Consider the following 22,660-nt stretch of genomic DNA (forward strand, 5'->3'; position numbering starts at 1 on the left):
GAGTGCAGTAGCATGACCTCAGCTCATTGCAACCTCCGCCTCCTGGGTTCAAGTGATTCTCCTGCCTCAGCCTCCTGAGTAGCTGGGATTACAGGTGCACACCACCACACCTGGCTAATTTTTGTATTTTTAGTAGAGACGGAGTTTCACCATGTTGGTCAGGCTGTTTTCGAACTCCCTACCTTGTGATCTGCCCACCTAAGCCTCCCAGAGTGTTGGGATTACAGGCATGAGCCACCACACCTGGCCTAACTTATTTCTTTATATAACTAGAGAAGTAGTCCATGGGAAAGTCAAGAGTGAGGTGAAAAACTGAACTGTGGCTTAATTCCAAATTTGCTTTTCCTCTCTTCTAAGTTCCAACTATTGGACACTTTAGATAAATGTCAGGTCAGTAGGCGATGGTATCATACTACTTCATTACACTGCCTCCTTTAATTATTCCTATGACAGATAAAAGCCTTCTCCTGTGCTTCATGGGAAACCGGTTAAGGTTTTACATTTTGTGTAAAGATGCCCAGGTCTCTCATGTTAGTAATACTTTGATTGCTCTCCAGAATGACATTTATTCTGGTTTGCTGTGTTTGCCATCTATTTAATCTAAATATCTCTAGTGACTCTGTGTAACTTTTTTGGTAACCGTAGTAGTTACTATTTAGGCTGGCTTCGGAAATATGATTACAGTCTGCTAATTGTTATTCTCATTTGATGATCAAATCAGCATAACAAATAGTAATCTGTTATTTCAGTTTCTAATGCCTGGACACCCTAAAATTAAGTATATTTTAGAAATAAATAAAATAATGTTTTGAGTTATGGGTATAAGTGTCAATCAGGTCATAGATACTGGAAATTGAATGTGTTTTAGCCACAGTATAGAAAAATAAAGGCTCTTTGGGTTAGTTTGCAGCACACTTTAGTAAAACATGTGCCAGTGTTATTTGAAATTTGATCATGCTCTTAGTTTTGTGTAGTGTTAAATTAGCTAATATACATAGCTGAGAGAAGGATTGTGCTTGTTACCTTTATGTTCTGTCTTTCAGGGAAGCTGATCAAAAAGGGATTTGGCCTGAATGAGCTATTAAATATCCATAACTCTGCCAAAGTAGTGAATGTGAAAGAGCCAGAGGCTGGAATGTGGACAGTGAAGGTACTGTTATTTCACAAAGTTTGTTTATTATTTTATTTTGAAGTTGGCATGTTTCGTGAAGTATACACAGTGGTTTTTTTAAACATAAACTCTTGCTATCGTGGAGAGTACTTGTAATAAAAAGCAATGTACATAGGTGTTTGTAGGAGGTGTCTTGATCACATGAATTTGGTAGTTTTCAGTTTGAGGACCATGAACATCATCATTGCCACACGATACACTTACAATTCTCAGATAGTTTTCCTATCATCAAATCTGTAGATTTATTTTATTATCTACTTCATGCTTACAAAATAATCAGAGATGGAGCCAACAGAGAATAACGGTTAGAGCCATAGGCTGTGTTGTGAAACTGCCTGGGTTTGAATCTTAACACCACGCCTTCACAGCTGCACTGCCTGGAAAACAGAACCTCTCTGTGCATGACTTTCCTTCTCTGTCATGTGGGGATGGTAGTCACAGTCCTTTACTTTACAGAATTGGTCTGAGGATTAAATTAATATGATACAGCTGAAATAGTATCGTTTCTGTTTCAAAGCAAGCATTCAAGTGCTGTGTTGGCTTTTTTTATTTGGTGGATTTCTATTCATTTTTTTTCTTTAGCACAATGTGGTATTTGTATCCTAAACTTATCTTAAGTGGTATATATTTCCTTTAAGAAAGCATTGTATTTTGGCAGTATGGAGGAAAAAATATGCACTCAAAATTCAAGATACCATAAATCAGAGATCTAGTTGTGCCGCAGATTCTGTGTGTGTCCCACTGTGGCAGATGCCCTGAGTGACTTGCCCATATTTCTCAGGCTTTTCACACTGTGGCAGATGACCTGAGTGACTTGCCCATATTTCTCAGGCTTTTCAGTGTACTTCCCAGTCTAGTATCTGCATTTCTGTGTCTTTAGAGGTTTTTTCCTAGAACAGGAAAAGGTTGTTCTGCTGAGGAATTAACACCCCTCAGGAGCAGCTATTAGCACCTGAAGGGAACACACTCCAGGTGTCCACTGTGGGAAAAGGCTTAAAACACACCCTTTGAGGGCCTCTTCCCGTTCCTGCATTATCTCCCCTCTTGCTATTAGCATTCTTTCCAGCTGTCAAATAAACAACTTGCTCTAGAATCTTTCTGAAGATATCCTGTACATTGTTTACTCTTTCATTGTCTTTTTTTTACATAAAAAATGGAATTAATGGTATCATAATTCAAATTATAGAGCTGCTGTGAACGTATGTGTAGCTGATATACTGTAGAAATTCAAGGAGCCATTTTTCATGCCAGTTTTTTTTTTTTAAAAAGAATATCTCTATTAATGTCCCCAGTTTAAAGAATGAATGTTTACCTTGTAAATCGATTCAAATCGTAAGATACTAGTTTTTTATTCTTAGAACTCTAAGCCCTGCAGGAAAAATAGAAACTCTTGTATAGATTATTTCAAGGTGGATAATATAAGGGTATAGGTGAAAAGGCATGTGAAAGAAAATCTGGTAATTTCTTAATGAATGGGCCAGAAACGACCCTACCTGCCTGTTTTTTTTTCCACCCAGTTCCTTGCACATAGTGCCTAGTATTTATTGAGTGTATTAGATTGACGAATTGTTTTGCTGCTACAATGTTTTAAATAAATGTGGCCAAATTTTATGTAATGGTTATTTTGACTAACTTGCCAAAAATATCACTAGCATTGAGTCTGACTTTTTGTGACCACAGTAGGAAGGAATTATAAGTGTCGAGTCTCTTCATCCCTCAAATACTTTAATTTAAGCATGACTTAGCCAGCAGTATCTTGAGCTAGCAAGTCCACTGGAATAATTTTTTCTTGCTTTCTGAATATTGACCTTAAGTAATCCATTATTGATTGTGAAATACGTGCACGTGATGCCATTCTTCCATGTTAGTAGCAATTTATTGTGCAGTACTTCTACCTATTTCCAGGTGATTTGGATTGCTACCAGTGGTATTTCCTCTAGTAAAACTCTTGCCTAGAGGAGGGATATTGCATGTCTGTTATTTTACCTTGTGCCTCACACAAGTATTCATTCAGTCATCCATTCAATAAACATTTACTGATGCTCTTGGCCATGTTCTGTGCTACTTACTTAATGGACATGAAGCACATTTTAATTGATAATTAGAACAGAGAAGTAATGAGGATTAGTTCTATGAGTGAGCAGAGGCTATGATCAGGTGAGGAGGTGACGAGAACTCTGTTTAGACAAGTCTCTAAGCTCAGTCTCCTATAATTAAGGGAACAATAAAAAGACACAGTATCTATTATAATTTTATCTTAAATTTTTATCTAGCCCTCACCAAAAGAGCCTCCAGCTCTGATTTACAGCATTTCTAGTGTAGGATTAGTGCTTACAATAAGAAAACAAAGAGTAAGCATTATAATGAAACTGAAAAATAATAAACTTATTTTGCTTCTATATGAAATACCAAAAGAATGTATCAGGTTGATGCAAAGGAAATTGAACTGAATCTGATGACATAAAATCTGTTGACTTTGGATTTCCCTTTTGGATGTCTGATGAATGATAAATGTTTTACATGTGCACTTTCTCAAGATGAGAAATGTCTGAGATTAGATAGTGTATCCCTGGTGCTATCTCCCATGCGCTTGACTATCTGGAAAAGATCTGCTCTATCACTAAAATTAATAGTAGCTTTTTGAATGTTTCACATACAGTTTTTATCCCAAATATGGAGAACGATCTATTACTCAACGTTACCATGGTATTCAAGGACCACCCAATTGAGCCTTAAGCCAGTCTTTCTAGTTATCTTCTATCACTTGTTTTTACATTCTTGTCATATATAATTTTGTACTGTCTCTCTCCCCCCACCACATTCTCTTACCCCATGCTTTCTTCCAAGCTTTTCCTTCCCTTTATAATGCCTTTTCTTCCATTCTGACTTATAACTATCCCACAGAGTTCAGCTCAAATGACAAAACTTTCATCAAACTTTGTCAGATTTTTTTTTTCCTTAAAATGCTCTTTTCTCTCTGGCTTTCTATTAAATTTTTCTGCACTTCCCTTTTGGATTAATTTCTCCCTTGTCATTTTTATTTCTATACATATTTTCTGTCTCTTTTCTTCTATAGATCAGATTTTGCCACTAGTATATGCCACAGTGCCTGAGAAAGAACTACATAAATATTTATGAATAAAAATTAATACATTTATTCTGAGGATATCCAGGGAAGCAGGCAGAAGAACTGGTTTAGTTAGCCTATAGTGGAGGTGCTAGCATGGAACACTAATATGTTTAATGATTTAAAATGATAAGAGAGTGGCAGTTTCTTTTCTTTTGTGATTTTTCTGGTAAGTACTTTACTGTTCCATCTTAGGGCACTTTCACTAAGCAGAGATAATGAGTCAACTCATTTGTATAATTCACATAAACACTCAAATGTTTTAGGTTTCCTCTGATGCAGGTAAAGCATGTTAAAAAGAAGTAACTGGAAAAACATAAAGTTTTATTAAAAACAGAAGAGAAGATTGTTTTATGCTCCTAAATTTCCATTTGTAGGAAAGCTACAGATCATGGATCTTATTTCTGAGAAGCAATATGTTTTTTCCATTCAGCAACTAATATAGAGTATTAGAATGTAACCACAGAAACTCTTGAGCCAAATTTTGTCCTCTGCTTTTCAAAGAAAACTCCCTGCAAAGACATTAGATAATTGTCAGCACCCAATGGGTTTAGGTGGTACAAATGTTTATATTAGTCTAGGATCATCAGTGTGATCATTTAATTTAACATATCCCCTGGGGTATGTTTCTATTAAGTATATTTGGATAAACTGTCTTTAGATAATCTCCCAAGTACAGAAAGGCGGGTACCCAACCACATAATTATACTGAGATTCTGAGACTAGTAGAAATATTTTGGTTTTGGATAGTTACATTGGTAGCCAGAGCCTACTAATGCATTTTCTACAGGGTAAGGATATTTTAAAAATCCTACTCAAGTGGCATAAGCTTGTTTAGGAATCATAATTAAATCAACCTCAAGTCTGAAAGGACCACACATGAAGATTAGTATGCTGGCCTCCTATTAGTCTTTCCTGGTGACTCTTATGAATAAGCCTGTAGTCTATACAAGGTGTGTTAAGTAAATAGATTAGGTGTAGCATTAGTGTTTTGGGTCAGGGGAATGTTTGATAATAGATTTTTCCTAGATAATTTCCAGTTTTTTGGCCTGCCAATATCAGACTGTCAACCAAATAGAATGCTTCCTTTATAAAAAAGATATGTGTACACTTAGGTACACATGCACTTGGGTATATGTAAATTTATATGCATATGTGTGTGCATATGTGTGTGTGTGTGTATTTAAGCAGAATTTATGTTTTGAATAAATTTCCTTATCACACATTTCTCCAAACGCATAATGCCCAACAAAATAATAGTATTTAAATCTAGCTTCCATGATTGTGTCTTTGTCTGACACAATGCCTAACTCACAGTAGGTTCTTAATAAATATTTTATTGGAACCATCTATTCTTTAATTTGGAAAGAATTTAAAACTTAAGAGCAAATTTTGAAAAGAGGTGGACATCTATTTGAATTCAAGATTCATTGCTTAATGTCTTTTTGTTCGTGGAGAAATTACTTAACCTCTCTAAGTCTGAGGAAAGTGAGGTAAAATAATGGCTACTCAATATTGTCATGGTTAAATGAGATATTGATAAAGTGCTTCAGCAGTTTCTGATACATGAATTAGTTGTTGCTAATAATGTTGGCACATGAATTCTGACAGGTTAATTAGTTATTCTCTTGAATATATGTAAATCATACATTGTATCTTTACTTTCTTTTAATGCACATATACTTGAATTTTTCTTTAGTTTTTGTGTTTGTCTTACTTTGGGCACATTTACCATTTTATAAAACATTGAAACTCTATTGGAGAGGGAAAAACCATCTCTATCAATCAAATTTTAATTCAATTTATAAAAGGTAAGGTTTCATATTTAGTGCTAGGAGGAATTCTCACTGGCTTAGTACAGGAAGGTTAATTCCTCACTAATGTTCTGTATTCCATGGGGTCTGGTAGAGTATTCTGCTTCACAGTCACTCAGGAACCCAAGCTGATGGTGGCTCTACCATAATTTAGAACATGCAGCATCTTCAGTCACTTAATGAGGGAAAAACCTGGAGGATGTGGCAGTGAATAAATAAAAAGAAATTTGTTACTTTTGTCTCATCCCAGAAGTGACACATTTCACTCTCTTATTACCCAGTAGGCAAGCTGTTATTGTGGCCTAATGGTATACTAGAGCCGGCTCATAACGACTCATAGAGAGTCAATGATACGTTTCTCTTCCTAGCTCTGTGTTCAGCAACATCATGTTGGGAGCTAGCAATCAGCTATGATGGGAACATTTACACCACAGAAATTGAAAAATGACAAAAATTAGGGGTTTTTTTTTGTTAGAAAGGAATTTATTAGTACCCCACTGACCTGACTTTTCCTAACTGAAAGGGTACTCAGAAATGTAGAATGGCAAAGAAATAGTTGGAGAATGTTATTGTTTTATATGCCATAGGGTGTAAATCTACCCAGAAATTATGTTATTCCAAAATACCATGCACAGACATAGGTACCTGAGAAAGACATTGAACTTGGAATAATTGCCATTTAAGTTGCTATCTATACCTAGATAAATATCATTCTTTTGAGTCTCTGTTTCTTTGTAGTGCCATAAAATTATCTTTGGATATAATAGGGTTTTAAGAGATAATATGTGAACATACTTAGCATAATGCATCTAGAAACATTTAGTGAATTCTTGATAAGTATGGCATTAGCTGGTCTGAGGAAAATCTAAGAAAAAACATCAACACTAGGTGCATGGATGGTTTTCATGTCATTTATTAAACCCACAAAACCTACATTTATCACATGCCTCCTGAGTGACATTCTGTGGTGATGAATATGAAATAGTTACTGCCTTGAAGGGACTTTCAATGTAGGCAGGCATTTAACAGGCCTTTGCCTTTAAACTAAGAAGTAAATCCATCTGCAGTAGAGCTGACCAGGAAGATCTGAGCTGAGATCTCAGAGGAGCAAGTAATTTTCCGCTGGAGCTCTCCATGGTGCTTGTTCCATTGTCCTTCAGCCTGTCCTGCTCCTTCATTCTTGGTAGTCTCACTCCAATTCAGAAACCTAGACTCTGGTTCACTCTGCTCCTTCTTTTCCCTTACTGCATTGTAGGTCAAGGCTACCTATTTACAACTTTAGGATACCAATATGTATCTCTGTATGAGGGTTCTCCAGAGGGACAGAAATAATAGGATACATACATATATGAAAGGGAGCTTATTAGGAAGAACTGGCTCACACAATCTCAAGTCAAAGTCCCACAATAGGCCATCTGCAAGCTGGGGAAGAAAGAAGCCAGTAGTGACTCAGTCCAAGTCCAAAACCCTCAAAAGCAGGGAAGCCAACAGTGATGCCTTGAGTCTGTGACCAAAGGCCCGAGAGCCCCTTGGACTCAGTGGTGTAAGTCCAAGAGTCCAAAGGCCGAAGAACCTGGAGTCTGTTGTCCAAGAGCAGGAGGAATGGAAGAAAGCATCCATCATGGGAGAAAGACAAAAGCCAGAAGACTCAGCAAGCCAGCTTATCCCACCTTCTTCCACTTGCTTTGTTCCAGTCGTGCTGGCAGCCAACTAGATAGTGCCCACCCACATTGAGGGGGGTCTTCCTCCCCCAGTACATTGACTCAAATGTCAGTCTCCTTTGGCAACACCCTCACAGATGCACCCAGAAAGAATACTTTACCAGCTCTCTAGGTATCCTTCAATCCAATCAAGTTGATACCTAATTTTAACTATCACATCTAGTGTAACCTCGTCTTTGCCAAACCGTGACCTTACCTCACATCTGCTCACACTGCAGCAGCCTGTGTATTCCTGACTCAGACCCCTTCACAACTTAATGAACGTGATGCTACTCATTCAGAAGAGTAATGTGGCTCATTATATACGTTTAGAAATTTTATGAATAAATTGACTTTGAAACACAACTCTTCCTAGCTCAGATAAACCCTGTTCAACATCTGATATCTAGAAAGTTTCCTGTTATGCTCTGAGCCTGAATGCTGCTGCTAGATTACCCTCTTATCTACAGAAGCCATGAGGTTAGGGTAACTCTGCAGGAGTAAAAGTTCAAGACATTATGTAGTGGAAAGGTGCTTTTTGGAGCCATATTCTAATTTTAATATAACCCACAGGTTGAATCTAGATGATATAAAAGACCAAATAGAAAGACATTAAGACAGTAATTTTGACCTCACTAATTTTATGACATACATTTATATACTTTTATTACATTTATTAAAAATGTATTAAAATGGCTAAAATAATTTGGAAGAGAAGGGAAGGGAAAAAATACGGCTGGACCTCCTCTTTGCTTGACTCAGTTACAGAATTAGCTTAGTTTTCTTTGCCCCTCCAAGACCTTCATGTCATTTAGTTCTCCTCTAACCTTAACAGGTAACTCACGAGACTCCAGAGTCTTCTCCCAACACTCCTGCAGTTTCCTAAAAGCTTTCTTGCTTATAGTCTCATTGCCTTCTGATTATTTGTGTTGATTATAACCTTTTGTACTTTGATGTAGGGCAAAACTCAGCCCCTTCAAAATATCAAAAGAAATCTATCAATAGCAAGCATTTTGTGAATTTGGTAGATTTGCTCGTAGATTTGGGGTCTATGTCATAAAGCACCTTATGCTTTTCCTGCTCTTTCCTTGGCCACCACCCCCTCGCCTCCCCATTACATTTCTCTGCTTCTTTCTTCTGGATAGTCCCAGAAGTTCCATATAACTCTCCTCCTATTGTGTAAAGCAGTTCAGCATATTTCAACATTTACCCTCAAACCAGCATAATTAAATTCATTGAGATCATCATGAGAAACGTATGGGGTAGCTGTAGAGTTTGGTTTCTGGAGCTTCACCGAGTTCAGACTCCAGCTTTGCCGCCTGCTGTATCTGTTACTTTGAGCAAGTCACTTAACCTCTCTGATCCGTGAAGTGAAGGTGATAATAATACTCTCTCACGGGGACTTTTGTGAGGATTAAAAGTGAGAATTTGTATAAAAAAATGAAGCTTTATATATAGTGTGTGCATTTTGTGCATGTTAGTGCTTTTTTCTCCTCCCTTTTCCATTTATTGATGGGTTATACCCTCATTATACATAAAACCTGTTTATTTCTTTCACACTAATGTTTTTTAAAGGGAGCTTAGATAAGAAAGAGATGAAAACAATAGCTTACTTTAATAGATATCAAACTATTGGCACTTTCTCATGAAGAAATATATGTGGTGTTTAGTGTGCCTAAAATACTGTTCAAGTATTAGAATTCTTTTAAGAGAATAATTAAATAATGATAAATGCATGAATTAACATCAGAGGCTATTTTAATACTAAACTATTTTAAAAACTTTAAATTAGCTCATTTTTTTCTTTTTATTATATATTTAAACCGCAGTGTTAGTTTATTTGGGATGTCCTTTGTTTCCATTACCCTGGTTAGCCCAGAGTTGGATTAATTGCATATAAAAATGGACTCACTTGAAGATATCTTTTATTTACAAATACTTTTAAATTCATCAAAGACATTCTCACTCTCTACAGTATAGTATAGACACATGAAATTAAGATATTTTGTTATTTATTACTCTTCATATTTTAGCAGAGCAATATACTCTTCATATTTGTTCAGAGAATAGTAAACCTATATTCTTACTTTTGCATACTTTATTACTTGGTGTGGTCTTTGAAGGATCAAAGTTAATTTATATTACATTAATTTTATATAATTTATAAGGGGCTCCCTGTTCATCAAATCTGCTTTAACGTGTTATTTAGTAGTAGAGGTTAGCATATTTTCAAACATCTGTATAATTTCTGGTTTTTTTTTTCACTCAGCTATTAAGCACCACATTTTTAAAAACCACCTTTGTTAGTTGATTTATGCATAGAACACTTGGCAGATGATTAGCACTTGATAGCAGGCATTTGGAAAATTACGTGTTAAATTTGTCCTTAGTAACCTCAACAGCTGTTTCATCATAAGGGACTTTCTGAGGAGCAAGGCAACTAACAGTGATATATGATGTTAGTGAAAAAATAAAAATTAACTCATTGTAATATCAAACATTCTGATTGACTTACATGAAATTAGTAGGTGATAGTGTCTTTGATAAAGCTCTACATTATCTAAAGAAATTGATATTAGAATTACCAAAGTTTTATATAACCCTATGGGAAATCCCTGATTTAAAATTGAGTCATGATCCATAGTTTCCTTTTTAAATATATTATGTGGAATTCATAACATATTCATTGAGAAATAATGGAATAAGGGTGGTACTAAGATCCCTACACTTACACATATAATCTTTTGTAACCTTTATGCAAATGAGCCATAGTAACTAGCTGCATCATTTATGCTAAGAATATAGCAACAGCTTTCATGATGATGTGTTTTTTTCTTCTTTCTCCCCTTCATTTTACTACCCTTTGAGTTCTTGAGATTCTGCTCAATAAGGAAGGAACATGGTAGCAACAGGGACAGATCTTCTCTTCCTTCTTCTCCACATTGCTAAATAACAAGGAGTTGCAGTGATTCAGGGAATATGGCATAGTTTGCACAGCTCTGGAAGTGGCCCACTGGTAACCATGGTGTGAATTCATCTGGCTGTCCACCAGGTTAAAATGTATATATGCAAATCTGGCTGTCTACCAGATTAAAATTTATATATATACACACTTCAGTGCATTCTGTCATTGCTATAATACCTCAATATGTGCCTTCTCAGTGTTGAGTTTGAGATTGATAATTGGTACATTAGTGTTATGTGAATTTTTTCTTTCACTCCCATCTCCTACTTCTACTTAAATGCTGGAATTATGTGGTCATTTTATTTTGAGACAGAATCTTGGTAACCTATGTAATAAAATAACTCTTGTTCATAAGTCTCAGGTGGTTTTTGATATGCAAACTCCTAGACTGCCCTGACCTAATATTCTGATTCAGTAAATCTGGACTGGAACTAAGGACTTTGTATTTTTAATAAATGCTGAGGACCTTTGCTGGAACACTGCTGAGCTGAGGGTGCCAGGTTGCCCACATCTGGAAAATGGTCAGCTCTATTGCTTGCACTCGCTGTAATGTCCTAGAATTGAACCTGGATGTATTTGTGGAAGATTTCCATATTTGCTAAACATCTACTATGTTATCAATAGTGACCAAAACAAAGATCCATTCCCTCATGGAGCTTTTATAGATTTATTTCCAGCCCATTCATTAGTGACTAAACACTTGTATCTTTTATCATTAGGCATGAAATATATGACTGAATGGTTTTTTAAAGCTGTCCCCATGGGGTATGTATTACAAAACTTGCATTTAAAATATAGAATCATATTTATGTTGAGAACATCCGGATCAGAGCCTCAGTTTTTGGACATCAATCCTAATTAAATATTGTGCAGTTTCCCATACTGGCGAGGATTGCATACGACCAGCATACTGGATCAACTGCTGACCAGGTTTGTCATTAAACATTTTCAGACCTCAAGCAGTGGAAGGCACTCTGTTCGCATTACTGGCCTTAGTACTATTGATTTCCGAGCTGGCTTTTCTCGAAAGCCTACCCTGGACTTCAAAAAAACAGTCAGCAGACCAGTGCAAGGTTTGTATGTGCATATTATTTAAATTGACATAATAGATATCCAAATGAAAAATATTTCTCAGACTGTCTATAATTTTATAATTTTGTAGTATTCAATAAAATTGAGAAGCATAGCTTTAAATGTGACTATTCTCTTGGCCTAGTCACTTTCTCAAAACGTAATCCCAAGACCACTGATATCAAAATCGCTGAGGGTGCTTGTTAAAAATTAAGATTCCTGGACCTCACTGCAGATCTCCTGTCATGGAAGGTAGGGCCCAGGAATATGGACTTCAGTGAGCACCTCAGTTGATTCTTACACTTACTAAATTTTGAGAATTACTAACCCAGATCTTGAGATTTTTTTCTTACCAAAACCTATAAATTACCTATTGTCAAGGTAAAATGTGTATATATAGCTGAAAAATTAAACACATTACATATCATTGTATTTCAAAGATAAAATTATTGATTTTTAAACCTTGTCCTCCTCTTATTTTATTCATACATTAAGATTTATAGTTTTCTAGCTGAAAAGAAGCTTAACTATAATGTAACAGTTAAAATTTGGGGGAGGTTATTGTTCATTTATTTTTATTGCTGCATTTCCTGGAAAGATACAAAATAATTTATCTTTAAAAGTATTCATGTGATCAAACATTATATAAAGTTCTCACAATTCTAATTTTTTTAACATGTAAACATAGTTAAAATACTATAAAAGTAATTTCTTAGGATTTCCTAAGTTTCTCTGGTCATGCATAAACGGTCTTTTATGTAGAAACAGTTCTGCAACTGATCCAGAATTTGTAGGCATCCTTATGGTACTCATATATTATTATCATGCAAATACTTATTTGATATATAACTTCAATTGCATGTTTCTTATAAATGATAAAATCTTTCTCTTGTAGGAATACCTACCTATGTGCTGCTCAATACTTCTGGAATTTCCGCTCCAGCTAGAATAGATCTTCTTGAACTTTTGAGTATCTCAGGAAGTTCTCTTAAGACTATTCCTGTTAAATATTACCCAGATCGAAAACCTTATGGCATATGGAATATTTCTGACTTTGTACCACCAAATGAAGCTTTCTTTCTCAAAGTAACAGGCTATGATGAGGATGATTACCTCTTCCAGAGAGTATCAAGTGTTTCCTTTTCTAGTATTGTCCCAGGTAAGACATCATTTTATTCAACATTGGAATATTGACAGTTTAAGGGGGTGATGTTGTCCCATAGATAAATAACGGACTATAAAATAAAAAGTATTATCTTCGTATTATTACTGCATCACCAAATTGATGAACATTTACATGTAGGGCAATACAGTTTTTCTTAGCTGTTAAATAGCACATCCAAAGTTTCATGTTAAGTCTCACTGATTGCAGATCTGAGAATTTTGATTAGTCAGTGTAAGAGCTGGAACTGGAAAATTCTGGTACTCTCTTTCCCTCTAAAAAAGCCTGGGGCATATATTTGCTTAAACTATCTAAATTGGCTAAATGTTTATATACAATTGTCAGAAACTTTCTGCTCCATAGATGGTGGTTCATAGTAAACAACAGGTGATCACTGCCTTTATTTGTCTAGTTGGTTAGCTAGTTAATTGTACATTTGCTACTATGTAGAGAGGAGATTACAGATTAGATATTATTTGGAAGCGTCAGCTAGCATTTCAGCTTAGCTGTACTTGAGCTATTTTTTAAGGCTCATGACGGAACTCTGACACAATCTTTTTTTTTTCTTTGAGACGGAGTCTTGCTCTGTCGCCCAGGCCGAAGTGCAGTGGTGTGATTTTGGCTCACTGCAAGCTCTGCCTCCCGGGTTCATGCCATTCTCCTGCTTCAGCCTCCTGAATAGCTGGGACTACAGGTGCCCACCACCTCTCCTGGCTAATTTTTTGTATTTTTAGTAGAGACAGGTTTCACCGTATTCGCCAGGATGGTCTCGATCTCTTGACCTCGTGATCTGCCCGCCTTGGCCTCCCAAAGTGCTGAGATTACAGGCTTAAGCCACCGCGCCTGGCAGAACTCTGACCCAATCTTTAGGACTGTAGCTTGAACCATAGACTGACAGAGATATAAGATTGCTTATAAAATTGTACTATTAGGTGGAGGGACAAAAAATTATCATTTATCATACATAAGACAGTGATTTGGGAAATTCAGGAACAATTCTATAGCTTTTGTTTAATAGTTGTAGAGTGATGAGAATAGAACCAATCTCAATATTTCCTCATATACAATATTTAAAGTTGGCTTAGCCCCTAATTTGAATGCTACAAAATCTGATGGATTCCTAAAAGTCATTTTTTACATTTATTTTGGAAAAACAATTTGATTCTGAGATTTGTGGGTTCTTATGTTTTTGAAATAAAAACATATTCTAGAATTGATATATTATTACTTATTTGGTAGCATTTTTTTCTATCTTGGTGGTACAATAAAATACTGTGTCTTAAAAACTGTGGAGTCTTAGATTCAATGAATACTGTAGTAAGGGGCTCATAAAGATATCCAGAAATCAACCAGCCTTGAACAAATAAAGATAGAAAAAGTAATTTTTAGTGATCTGGGTTAATTGGAATGCAGAGGATTTACTGGAATAATTTAAGCATAAAGATTTTGAATGGATTAAGAGACAGTACTTAACATCATTGTGACCTTTTTGCTTATGTTTTTTGTTTTTGTTTTTTTCCCAGATGCTCCCAAAGTTACAATGCCTGAGAAAACCCCAGGATACTATCTGCAGCCCGGCCAAATTCCCTGCTCTGTTGACAGTCTTTTGCCCTTTACCTTGAGCTTTGTCAGAAATGGAGTCACACTTGGAGTAGACCAGTATTTGAAGTAGGTACATGTTTCTGTCAGTAATAAGATTCAGTATTAAACATGTAAATATAAATAGCCTATTATTGCAATGTACTTTTTCACTGGAAATTCTCACTTGCTACATAGTCTGGAATATAGCAGGGAACAAAATGGAGACAAATTTGTGCCGCTGTGGAGCTTATATTGTCATAGAGGGAGACAGTAAACAGAAGATAAATAAATAATATAATAAATACTGGAACATATTCAAATGTTGACTCCTGTGTTATAGAATCTGAATGTTTCGTAATTTGACGGTCTGTTGTTAAGACAAATACAGAATTGTGAAAATGACATTCAGTACAAAATCTTGAAAGGAGATCTTGCAAATGAGAGGTCCTGAAGCTTTAGCTTTATTGGCTTCATGGTAAAGGTGTTACTGAATCTGATTTAAAGTGTTACGATAAGTGAATCTGGTAAGCATACAGCAGGTTAGTTCGGTTGAATAATGCTGGTAGGTGGAGTGGATGTAGCATTGGCCAATTTGAAATCCTAAAATTCAGAGTAAGGGGCATTGGAGCAAAGACATAAAGATGCCAAGAAAGATGATCAACAAGGTATCCAGAGAAAAGTATTCAAACACCAGGAAGAGCAAGTGCAAATGCATGAAGGCTGGAGTGGACTGGGCATGGACTGGGCATGTGGGAAGGACAGACAGAAGGAGGCCAGTATGGCTGAAGCCCATTGAGCTAGGAGGAGAAGGGGAGCAGAGAAGGTCAGAGAGGCATGGTCTGTGCTGCAGGTGGGGTGACAGCTGGCTCACAGCAGGTGTGGCGCCCGCATATAGCAATCAGCAGGAGTGGGCTAGACGGCACCAGCTTTTCCTTGTGAAGTTGGGTAACTTTTTTAGACAAATGCAAGTAATTTAATGATAAAAACTAAGTAAACCTTGAAAACTGGAGAAAAACGATTTCTGCAAAGTGTTGCCTTTTAACTTACTGTGAAACAGCGTTTTGGGAAAATCTCTAGGAATTATTGTTTTATCAGACTTTTATACTATTAATTCAATATCAACATAACTTCCATAAGATGTTAAATGTTTGACAGTCTCAGCTTATACAATCACTTTATGGCGACTTATTTTAATCAAAAATTTATAGCAGGAATGTTCATCATAACTAGGACATTTTCTACTCTTTAAAGATTAAACTGTATTATTTCCTGCCCCTTACATAGTATATCTTAATGATTTATTTAGCTGTATATTTAATAACCAGCAACATAATTGACCAGGATATAAAATGATGAAGCTACATAACTAGCTGGTGAAATCAAATAATTCTGTTTTATGTTTAAACAGTAACATTTTTCAAAGACACTTGAAATTCTTTAGAAACATTAATTCATTAATTCCACACAATTCCTGGGAGGTAAGCCACGAGAATACTTTTTCTCATTTTTCCAGCTCTGTGGCCCAGAGATATGACATGTTTTGCTGACATGTATTAAACTCTTTGGAGGTGAGAAGTTAGAGACAAAATTAGGCATGAGTGATGATAGACTGATACTCTAATTCTGATTCACTCTCATGTCCCTACCCTAGATTTCCTAATAACATGAAACATGTGACTTAATGTTTGTTTATGTCAGTCACTTTGGTCACCAGGGAATGTAAGGGAGAATCCGTTTGCATTAGCAGCAGGGTGCATTTTTATTTGACGTGTTCTTTTCCCTATTCCAAAATCTACCCTTCAAAACTTTTTTTATTATGTCCGCATAGTGCTTAATGTCAACTGAGAAGGCTCCATGAAAAAGACAATTATTTTCATGGAACATTCCATAATCAAGAAAGGAACAAGTATAACTGTAAAGAACATTCTTCAAGCATTTAGTAAACTGGTTGTATGTCTTTGGACAAATTACTTGTCCTTTCTCTATCTCAACTTTCATTTTTAAAAAGGGATTTAGGACTCAAAGAATCTTCAGTTTCTGTTCTAAAATTTCCATCAATCTGTTCTTTATTAATCCTAATATATGTTCAGCTTTTAAGTAGGCACTGAAGAAAACACCAAAGATGTACGTATTCCAAACCCCTACCTTCCTGAAACTTACCAGTACCTCCTAGATGATGACATTTACAAATTTGTACTTAGTATACTCCTGTTAAGCCTCGAAGATACAGCTTACATGATCAGTATGGTATGGAGTCAAGTGGTATTCTGCTTTCATTCTGAAAGTGACAAGAAGAACCACTGGCATGTAGTTAGTGCCTACAGAATTGAAAGGAAACAATGTTTAACTAAAGTGAATTTTCTCAGCTACTAAAACACATGGAACAATGACCTTGCTTTGTTTCTCACTTTCCTAAGGCACAGAAACCTGTTTTAACTTTTTCTTACAAACCCCAGTTGTACCAAATAGGAGTTAAGAGCTCAGTAAGTTCTTCTTGGTTTCTGATGATAAGTATGGTGTGTTTGGATGGGGAGAGATCTGGAGATATCACCATAAGGTATCATATTTTATACCACTTTCAGAATTCAGTGGAAAATCTCTTGTCTGCAGTGGGCTTTTTACCTTATCTGTATCTTGATTTTTTTAAGGTTATAAGTAGTTACAGATGATACAGGAGAAAAATTATGAAAACATTTTTGACATTTCAGCCACACTTTAAAACAGGACAGTGCCTATTTTTGTAGATCATTGAGCTCTTTGAAACAAAGATTAAATATCTATTATTAAGACACTTCTGGAAAATGAGAAATAATTTGAACAGTGTTAGAGGACAAAGAATAAATATTAAATGAATGAGTACATAATATAGTAGAGGGATTTTTTTTTTTAGAGTTTAACTATAAAACTGATCATTTGTTTTCATTTCTCACTGTGCATGTAGGTTGAATGATATATGGCCTATCGCCCCATGTGGAGCTTATCTAAAAGAAAGTTAAGGAGAATGTATCTTCTTAGAATCAAAAAGTAGATTTCCTACCTCAAATTTGTATATTGCCTAATTAAATTGCTTTGTCTAAGATTCCTACTGACATGACCAAAAACTGGAAAAATTAAAAGGAGAGAGGATTAATGAGTATTTCTTTGCCAGCTCTGTTATCTTATATTTTGACATAGCTACAAAATATTTCCCTAAATAAATTTTCAACTTCTATAATTATTGTTTATGTTGTGTCTTTTGCTCAGAGTAGAAAAGCCTCATGTTCTAGTAAAATATAAACAGTGTGTCATTTTAAGTTAAAAAGAACCCTGCAGTTTTATCAATTTATTTTATTTACATTGTTCTTTTGAATGAAACTTCAAAAAAAATAGTGAATCATTGCTTTCAACTTGGTCTTATTTTGTAGTAACTAAAAGTTTTCCATTATCTTCCCTCCAGAGAATCTGCCAGTGTGAACTTAGATATTGAAAAGGTCACTTTGTCTGACGAAGGTTTCTATGAGTGCATTGCTGTCAGCAGTGCAGGTACTGGACGGGCACAGACATTTTTTGATGTATCAGGTAATTACCACTAATTTCTTTGCAGTTGCCCAAGTATTAATGCAGCTGTGGAAATGGGATGTTTGTTAACCAGTTTGTGTTTATACAATTGTCTTTATGATTATTTTATTATTGTCTATCTCTCCACTGAATGGAGAACTCAAATCCTGGCTTCACCATGTATCAGATACATGACCCTCCTTGGGCTAATTATTTAAGGATAATAATTATGCCTTGGTTTCCCTAACTATAAAAAAAGCATAACAACAAGAACAGTCTATATTTCATGGGAAACAGTGAGTATTAAATGATATGTAATATATGCAAGGCACTTAGAAGAGAGCCTGCCACATAGAAACACTTCATAGACATTAGTGATTATTATTATTGTTGTTATCATTATTGTCGGGGACTAAGGAATAGTTTTTGAAATGATCATATAGCATTTTCCCGAGAGAAAATAAAATTTAAGTTAAGGATCTATTCTGATCAAAACAAGGTTAAATGTTCACTCTTCCTCTCCCATATTCATAATGAGCAGAGCATTTTTATGAGTAGTATCTGATATTTAAATTAAAGATAATAATGAAAACGATTATATTCTAAGAACACAGGACCCCAGTGGCTACAATAGTCGCACTAAGAAGGGAAGAAGTAGTGCTAATTATTTTGCATTCAGATAGTATGTTTCCTATGAATAGATGGGAGATATAGTTCATATTATTTTATAAGGTAAAATACATTAAAGTGAAAAAAATAATTTTTCCTCTCATCTCACCTAATTTTTAGGGGATAAAAGACTACCATTTATAATCAATGATCAGGATTAAGTCATTTGCTTGGTGTTTATCTATAATTGAAAACTTTGTTTAGGCTGAATGATTTTCTACCTGCCTTGTGGGCTAGTGTTGCTATGTGTTTAATTGTAACCTATTCTGACCTATATATTGCTGCTGTTGAATTTGTTACAATGTCTATATTTGCTTTTAGTACTGAGGTGCATTTTCTTCAGACAAGTTAAGACAAAAGAAGCTTATAATTATAGGTATATCATATATTTAGAAGTCTAGGATTTGTTGTTTGCTATCAGTAATTTCAAAACCTTAAAGCAGAAGCATGCAAGTCAGACAAGCATGTTCTTCTTGCAGTTAAACTATTTGTATTCTGTTACTGCTAGAAAACGTTTGTCTTCTGAAACAATTTAGCAAGTTGACATACATCACAAACTATTCATTTTTTCATGTTCAATAATTACAAAAAGCATTGGAGTTATGTCAACATTCCTCAGCTTCTGGGAAAACAAATACTTGAACACTTGAGTATTTTTCCCAGCAATACTTTTTAAGAGAAGGACAACAAGGAAAGAGGTTTGAGTGAGTTGATTCAGACATCTTGCATAAATAACTGGGAAGTGCCAGGAAGAACTTGTGAACTGACTGTCATGAATTGGGCTTGACAGTGTCAGGAACTTCCATATGTGTATTCTACACATGTCCTTCTAGTAGCCGTCTGTGATCTGTGCCAGCCAGACAATGGAATAACTAGGAAATTGTACTGTGCCCGAGCTGACTTTCAGGAATTGTTTTCCACTCAGTCAATTTAAAAAGAATAGGGCAGAAACGGTGATGGCAAGGGCAATGACTATAACAGCAGAAGTCACAAGTGAGTGCCCCTTTGAACTTGAAAGAGTGGACTTTTTGTTTTCTGGGTTAGCTGTTGCCTAATACGCCAGTCTTTAAGCTCCACCCACTTCTGAATTTCCCCTAGCCTAGGCTGAGGTCCCAGCTCAGCCACCGCACTGTAACTAATTATCAGCATACTGGAATCAAGTGCAAATTCACAGGATAATTAGATCTTATATTTTTTAAAGGGGTATTAGGAAACAAAGCATTATTGAACACTAATATTCTCATGCCATTATGGATATTATTTTATTTTATAAAGTGAAGGAACACCCAAGAGCAGTTTAAAGAAATGCCCAAGTTCTACCAATATGTCGCCTCAGTTTTTGCCAGCACTTTTTTACTAGTTGACATGTTTGAGGACTTTTGGTTCATTTGAAATGTTGGTTATTGGGTTATTGATTGTTTTAAATGCACAATAGGTGTAGAAAGCATTGTTCTTCTCTTTTATTGAATATAAACACATAGAATCAAATGAGTGAAACTGCAGAAGCATGAAAAACTTATTCTTTTCAAATTACATTTGGTAGTTTAGTTTGATACTAAGTTATATTAATTATCTGTACTGAATTGTTTTACTAACACAATGACCTTCACCCAACACACACACACACACACACACACACACACACACACACACAGAGTACTAAAATTCTGAGTTTAGGTAAAAATCTGAAGAGAGAAAACTTGTCAAGGGCATGTCAGTGACAGGAAACCTTAAATTATAATTACAGAATATTCTTTTAGAAAGGCTAAGATTTGGAAATAATCTTACACCACCTTATCATTTTATAGCTAAAGAAACAGAACCCAGAGAAAGCAAGTCACCTGTTTATGATCAAATGGGTAGATAGGTCATAAGATGTAGATTCCTGGCCTCCTGATTCTCAGTCTCATGGTCCTAATGTCCCAAGCCTACGCTTGTCACTGTTCCTCCCTGATTATTGAGGTTTCCTTTCTGCTACCCTAATCCCAGCCTGCTTTCACTCAGGAATGGCTGCCCTTTGTACTCCTAGAACAGGTTATTTCTGATAATCCATAATCTTGGCCTCCTTCACAAACTGCTGTAATTCTCCCTCATCACTCCCCTATTCCTACCAAATTTATTCACGTATGTCTAAATATTTCCATGTGTATAATATTTATTGTCTTGAAGTATTTATGCAGTGGTGGTGTCGTATGTCATTATTTCAAATCTCATCTGCTCATGTATGTTATTAGAAAGTTGGCAGGTACTTATTTGAATTTATATTCAAAGAGAAACTAGTATCTAGGGTGGAGTTCGTATGCAAGAGGGTTTTTGGAGAGTTCTCTAGGGAAAAGCACCTGTAAGGGAATGAGGGAAGTGGAAGAAGAGGAACTGAGCTACAGTTGCAGCAAGGGCCTACAGGCAGCTCTGGAGCTGGGAGGGCCCTGAATTGAGCAAGGAGAGCTGGGACTTTCTTCCTTCATTAAGAAGTAATTGGATGTGAGCAGCACTGGAAAGGGGTGTCTAACCTTCAGCATGTTTGTTTCATAGGGATCTGAGAGCTAGAAGGAGTCTTTATGATAAATTAATCATCTTATTTTTCAGATAGAAAAACTAAACTATTAATATCACTAAATTGACTTATCTAAAGTCACACAACTAATTAGGGGTAGAACTAGGTGGCCTATTATTACCAAATTTAGCAAATTAAAAACACAGGATGCCCAGTTAAATTTGAGTATCACATATGTGTGACCCAAATATTACACGAGGCATACTTGTACTGAAATATTATTGTATTTGTATCTGAAATTCAGATTTAACAAAGTGTCCTGCATTTTATCTGTGAACCCTAGCCAGACTCCAATCAAAGCTTCCTTTGTCCTGTATTCTTTCCAATGTATTCACTAGCTATTTTCATAAGAGATTTAAAAAATAACAAAATAATAAAACATTTTTTTAACTTAAAATAGCATATACTACTTAGAAACAGTTTGGAAAACAATGATAAATATAACAAAATATGGAAAACACACATATTATATCACTCAGAGATAACCACTGTGGTTTTGGTATACTTGTTTTCAGTCTCCATTCTAGGCTTATTATATTAATCTGCACTCATACATAGTTTTAAATAGCACGGGGATAAAGTTTGATCTTGAATATTTGACACACTTTCATATTAAACTAAAACAGACACATGAATTTCTAGCTAGCATAGATCACTGCAGTTTTTATTGGGGCATTATTTATAATGTATTGCTACAGGAGATCATTTTTTTTTTTTTTTTTTTTTGAGATGGAGTCTGGCTCTGTTGCCCAGGCTGGAGTGCAGTGGCCGGATCTCAGCTCACTGCAAGCCCCGCCTCCTGGGTTCACACCATTCTCCTGCCTCAGCCTCCCGAGTAGCTGGGAGTACAGGCGCCCGCCACCTCGCCCGGCTAATTTTTTGTTTTTGTATTTTAGTAGAGACGGGGTTTCACCGTGTTAGCCAGGATGGTCTCGATCTCCTGACTTCGTGATCCGCCCATCTCGGCCTCCCAAAGTGCTGGGATTACAGGCTTGAGCCACCGCACCCGGCCTACAGGGGATCATTTTAAAGCATTTGAGCAGAGACAGCTTTGGAGAGAGAATTTAGATTCACTCTCAAAACTAACTAGAGCTAACTCAGGAAAAGGAAACCAAACACCACATGTTCTCACTCATAAGTAGGAGTTGAACAATGGGAACACATGCACAGGGAGGGGAACAACACACACCAGGGCCTGTTGGGGGGTGGGGGGCAAGGGGAGGGAACTTAGAGGACAGGTCAATAGGTGCAGCAAACCACCATGGCACACGTACACCTATGTGACAAACCTGCATGTTCTGCACATGTA

General features: G+C 35.9%; 1 protein-coding gene across 1 annotated transcript in view; it reads left to right on the forward strand.

Moving 5' to 3' along the window:
• Positions 1-22,660, forward strand: part of HMCN1 (hemicentin 1) — a gene marked incomplete at its 5' end in the record, with an annotated part of 290,930 nt that overhangs the window by 1,484 nt on the left and 266,786 nt on the right. Inside the window, 5 exons of the mRNA XM_011999163.1 lie at positions 1,044-1,150; positions 11,730-11,850; positions 12,744-13,007; positions 14,534-14,678; positions 18,028-18,149. Of these exons, the coding sequence (XP_011854553.1) occupies positions 1,044-1,150; positions 11,730-11,850; positions 12,744-13,007; positions 14,534-14,678; positions 18,028-18,149 (759 nt within the window). The remainder of the gene's footprint in view (positions 1-1,043; positions 1,151-11,729; positions 11,851-12,743; positions 13,008-14,533; positions 14,679-18,027; positions 18,150-22,660) is intronic.

This window comes from Mandrillus leucophaeus, unplaced genomic scaffold (genome assembly GCF_000951045.1).
Source record: "Mandrillus leucophaeus isolate KB7577 unplaced genomic scaffold, Mleu.le_1.0 Scaffold584, whole genome shotgun sequence".
Classification (NCBI taxonomy): domain Eukaryota; kingdom Metazoa; phylum Chordata; class Mammalia; order Primates; family Cercopithecidae; genus Mandrillus; species Mandrillus leucophaeus.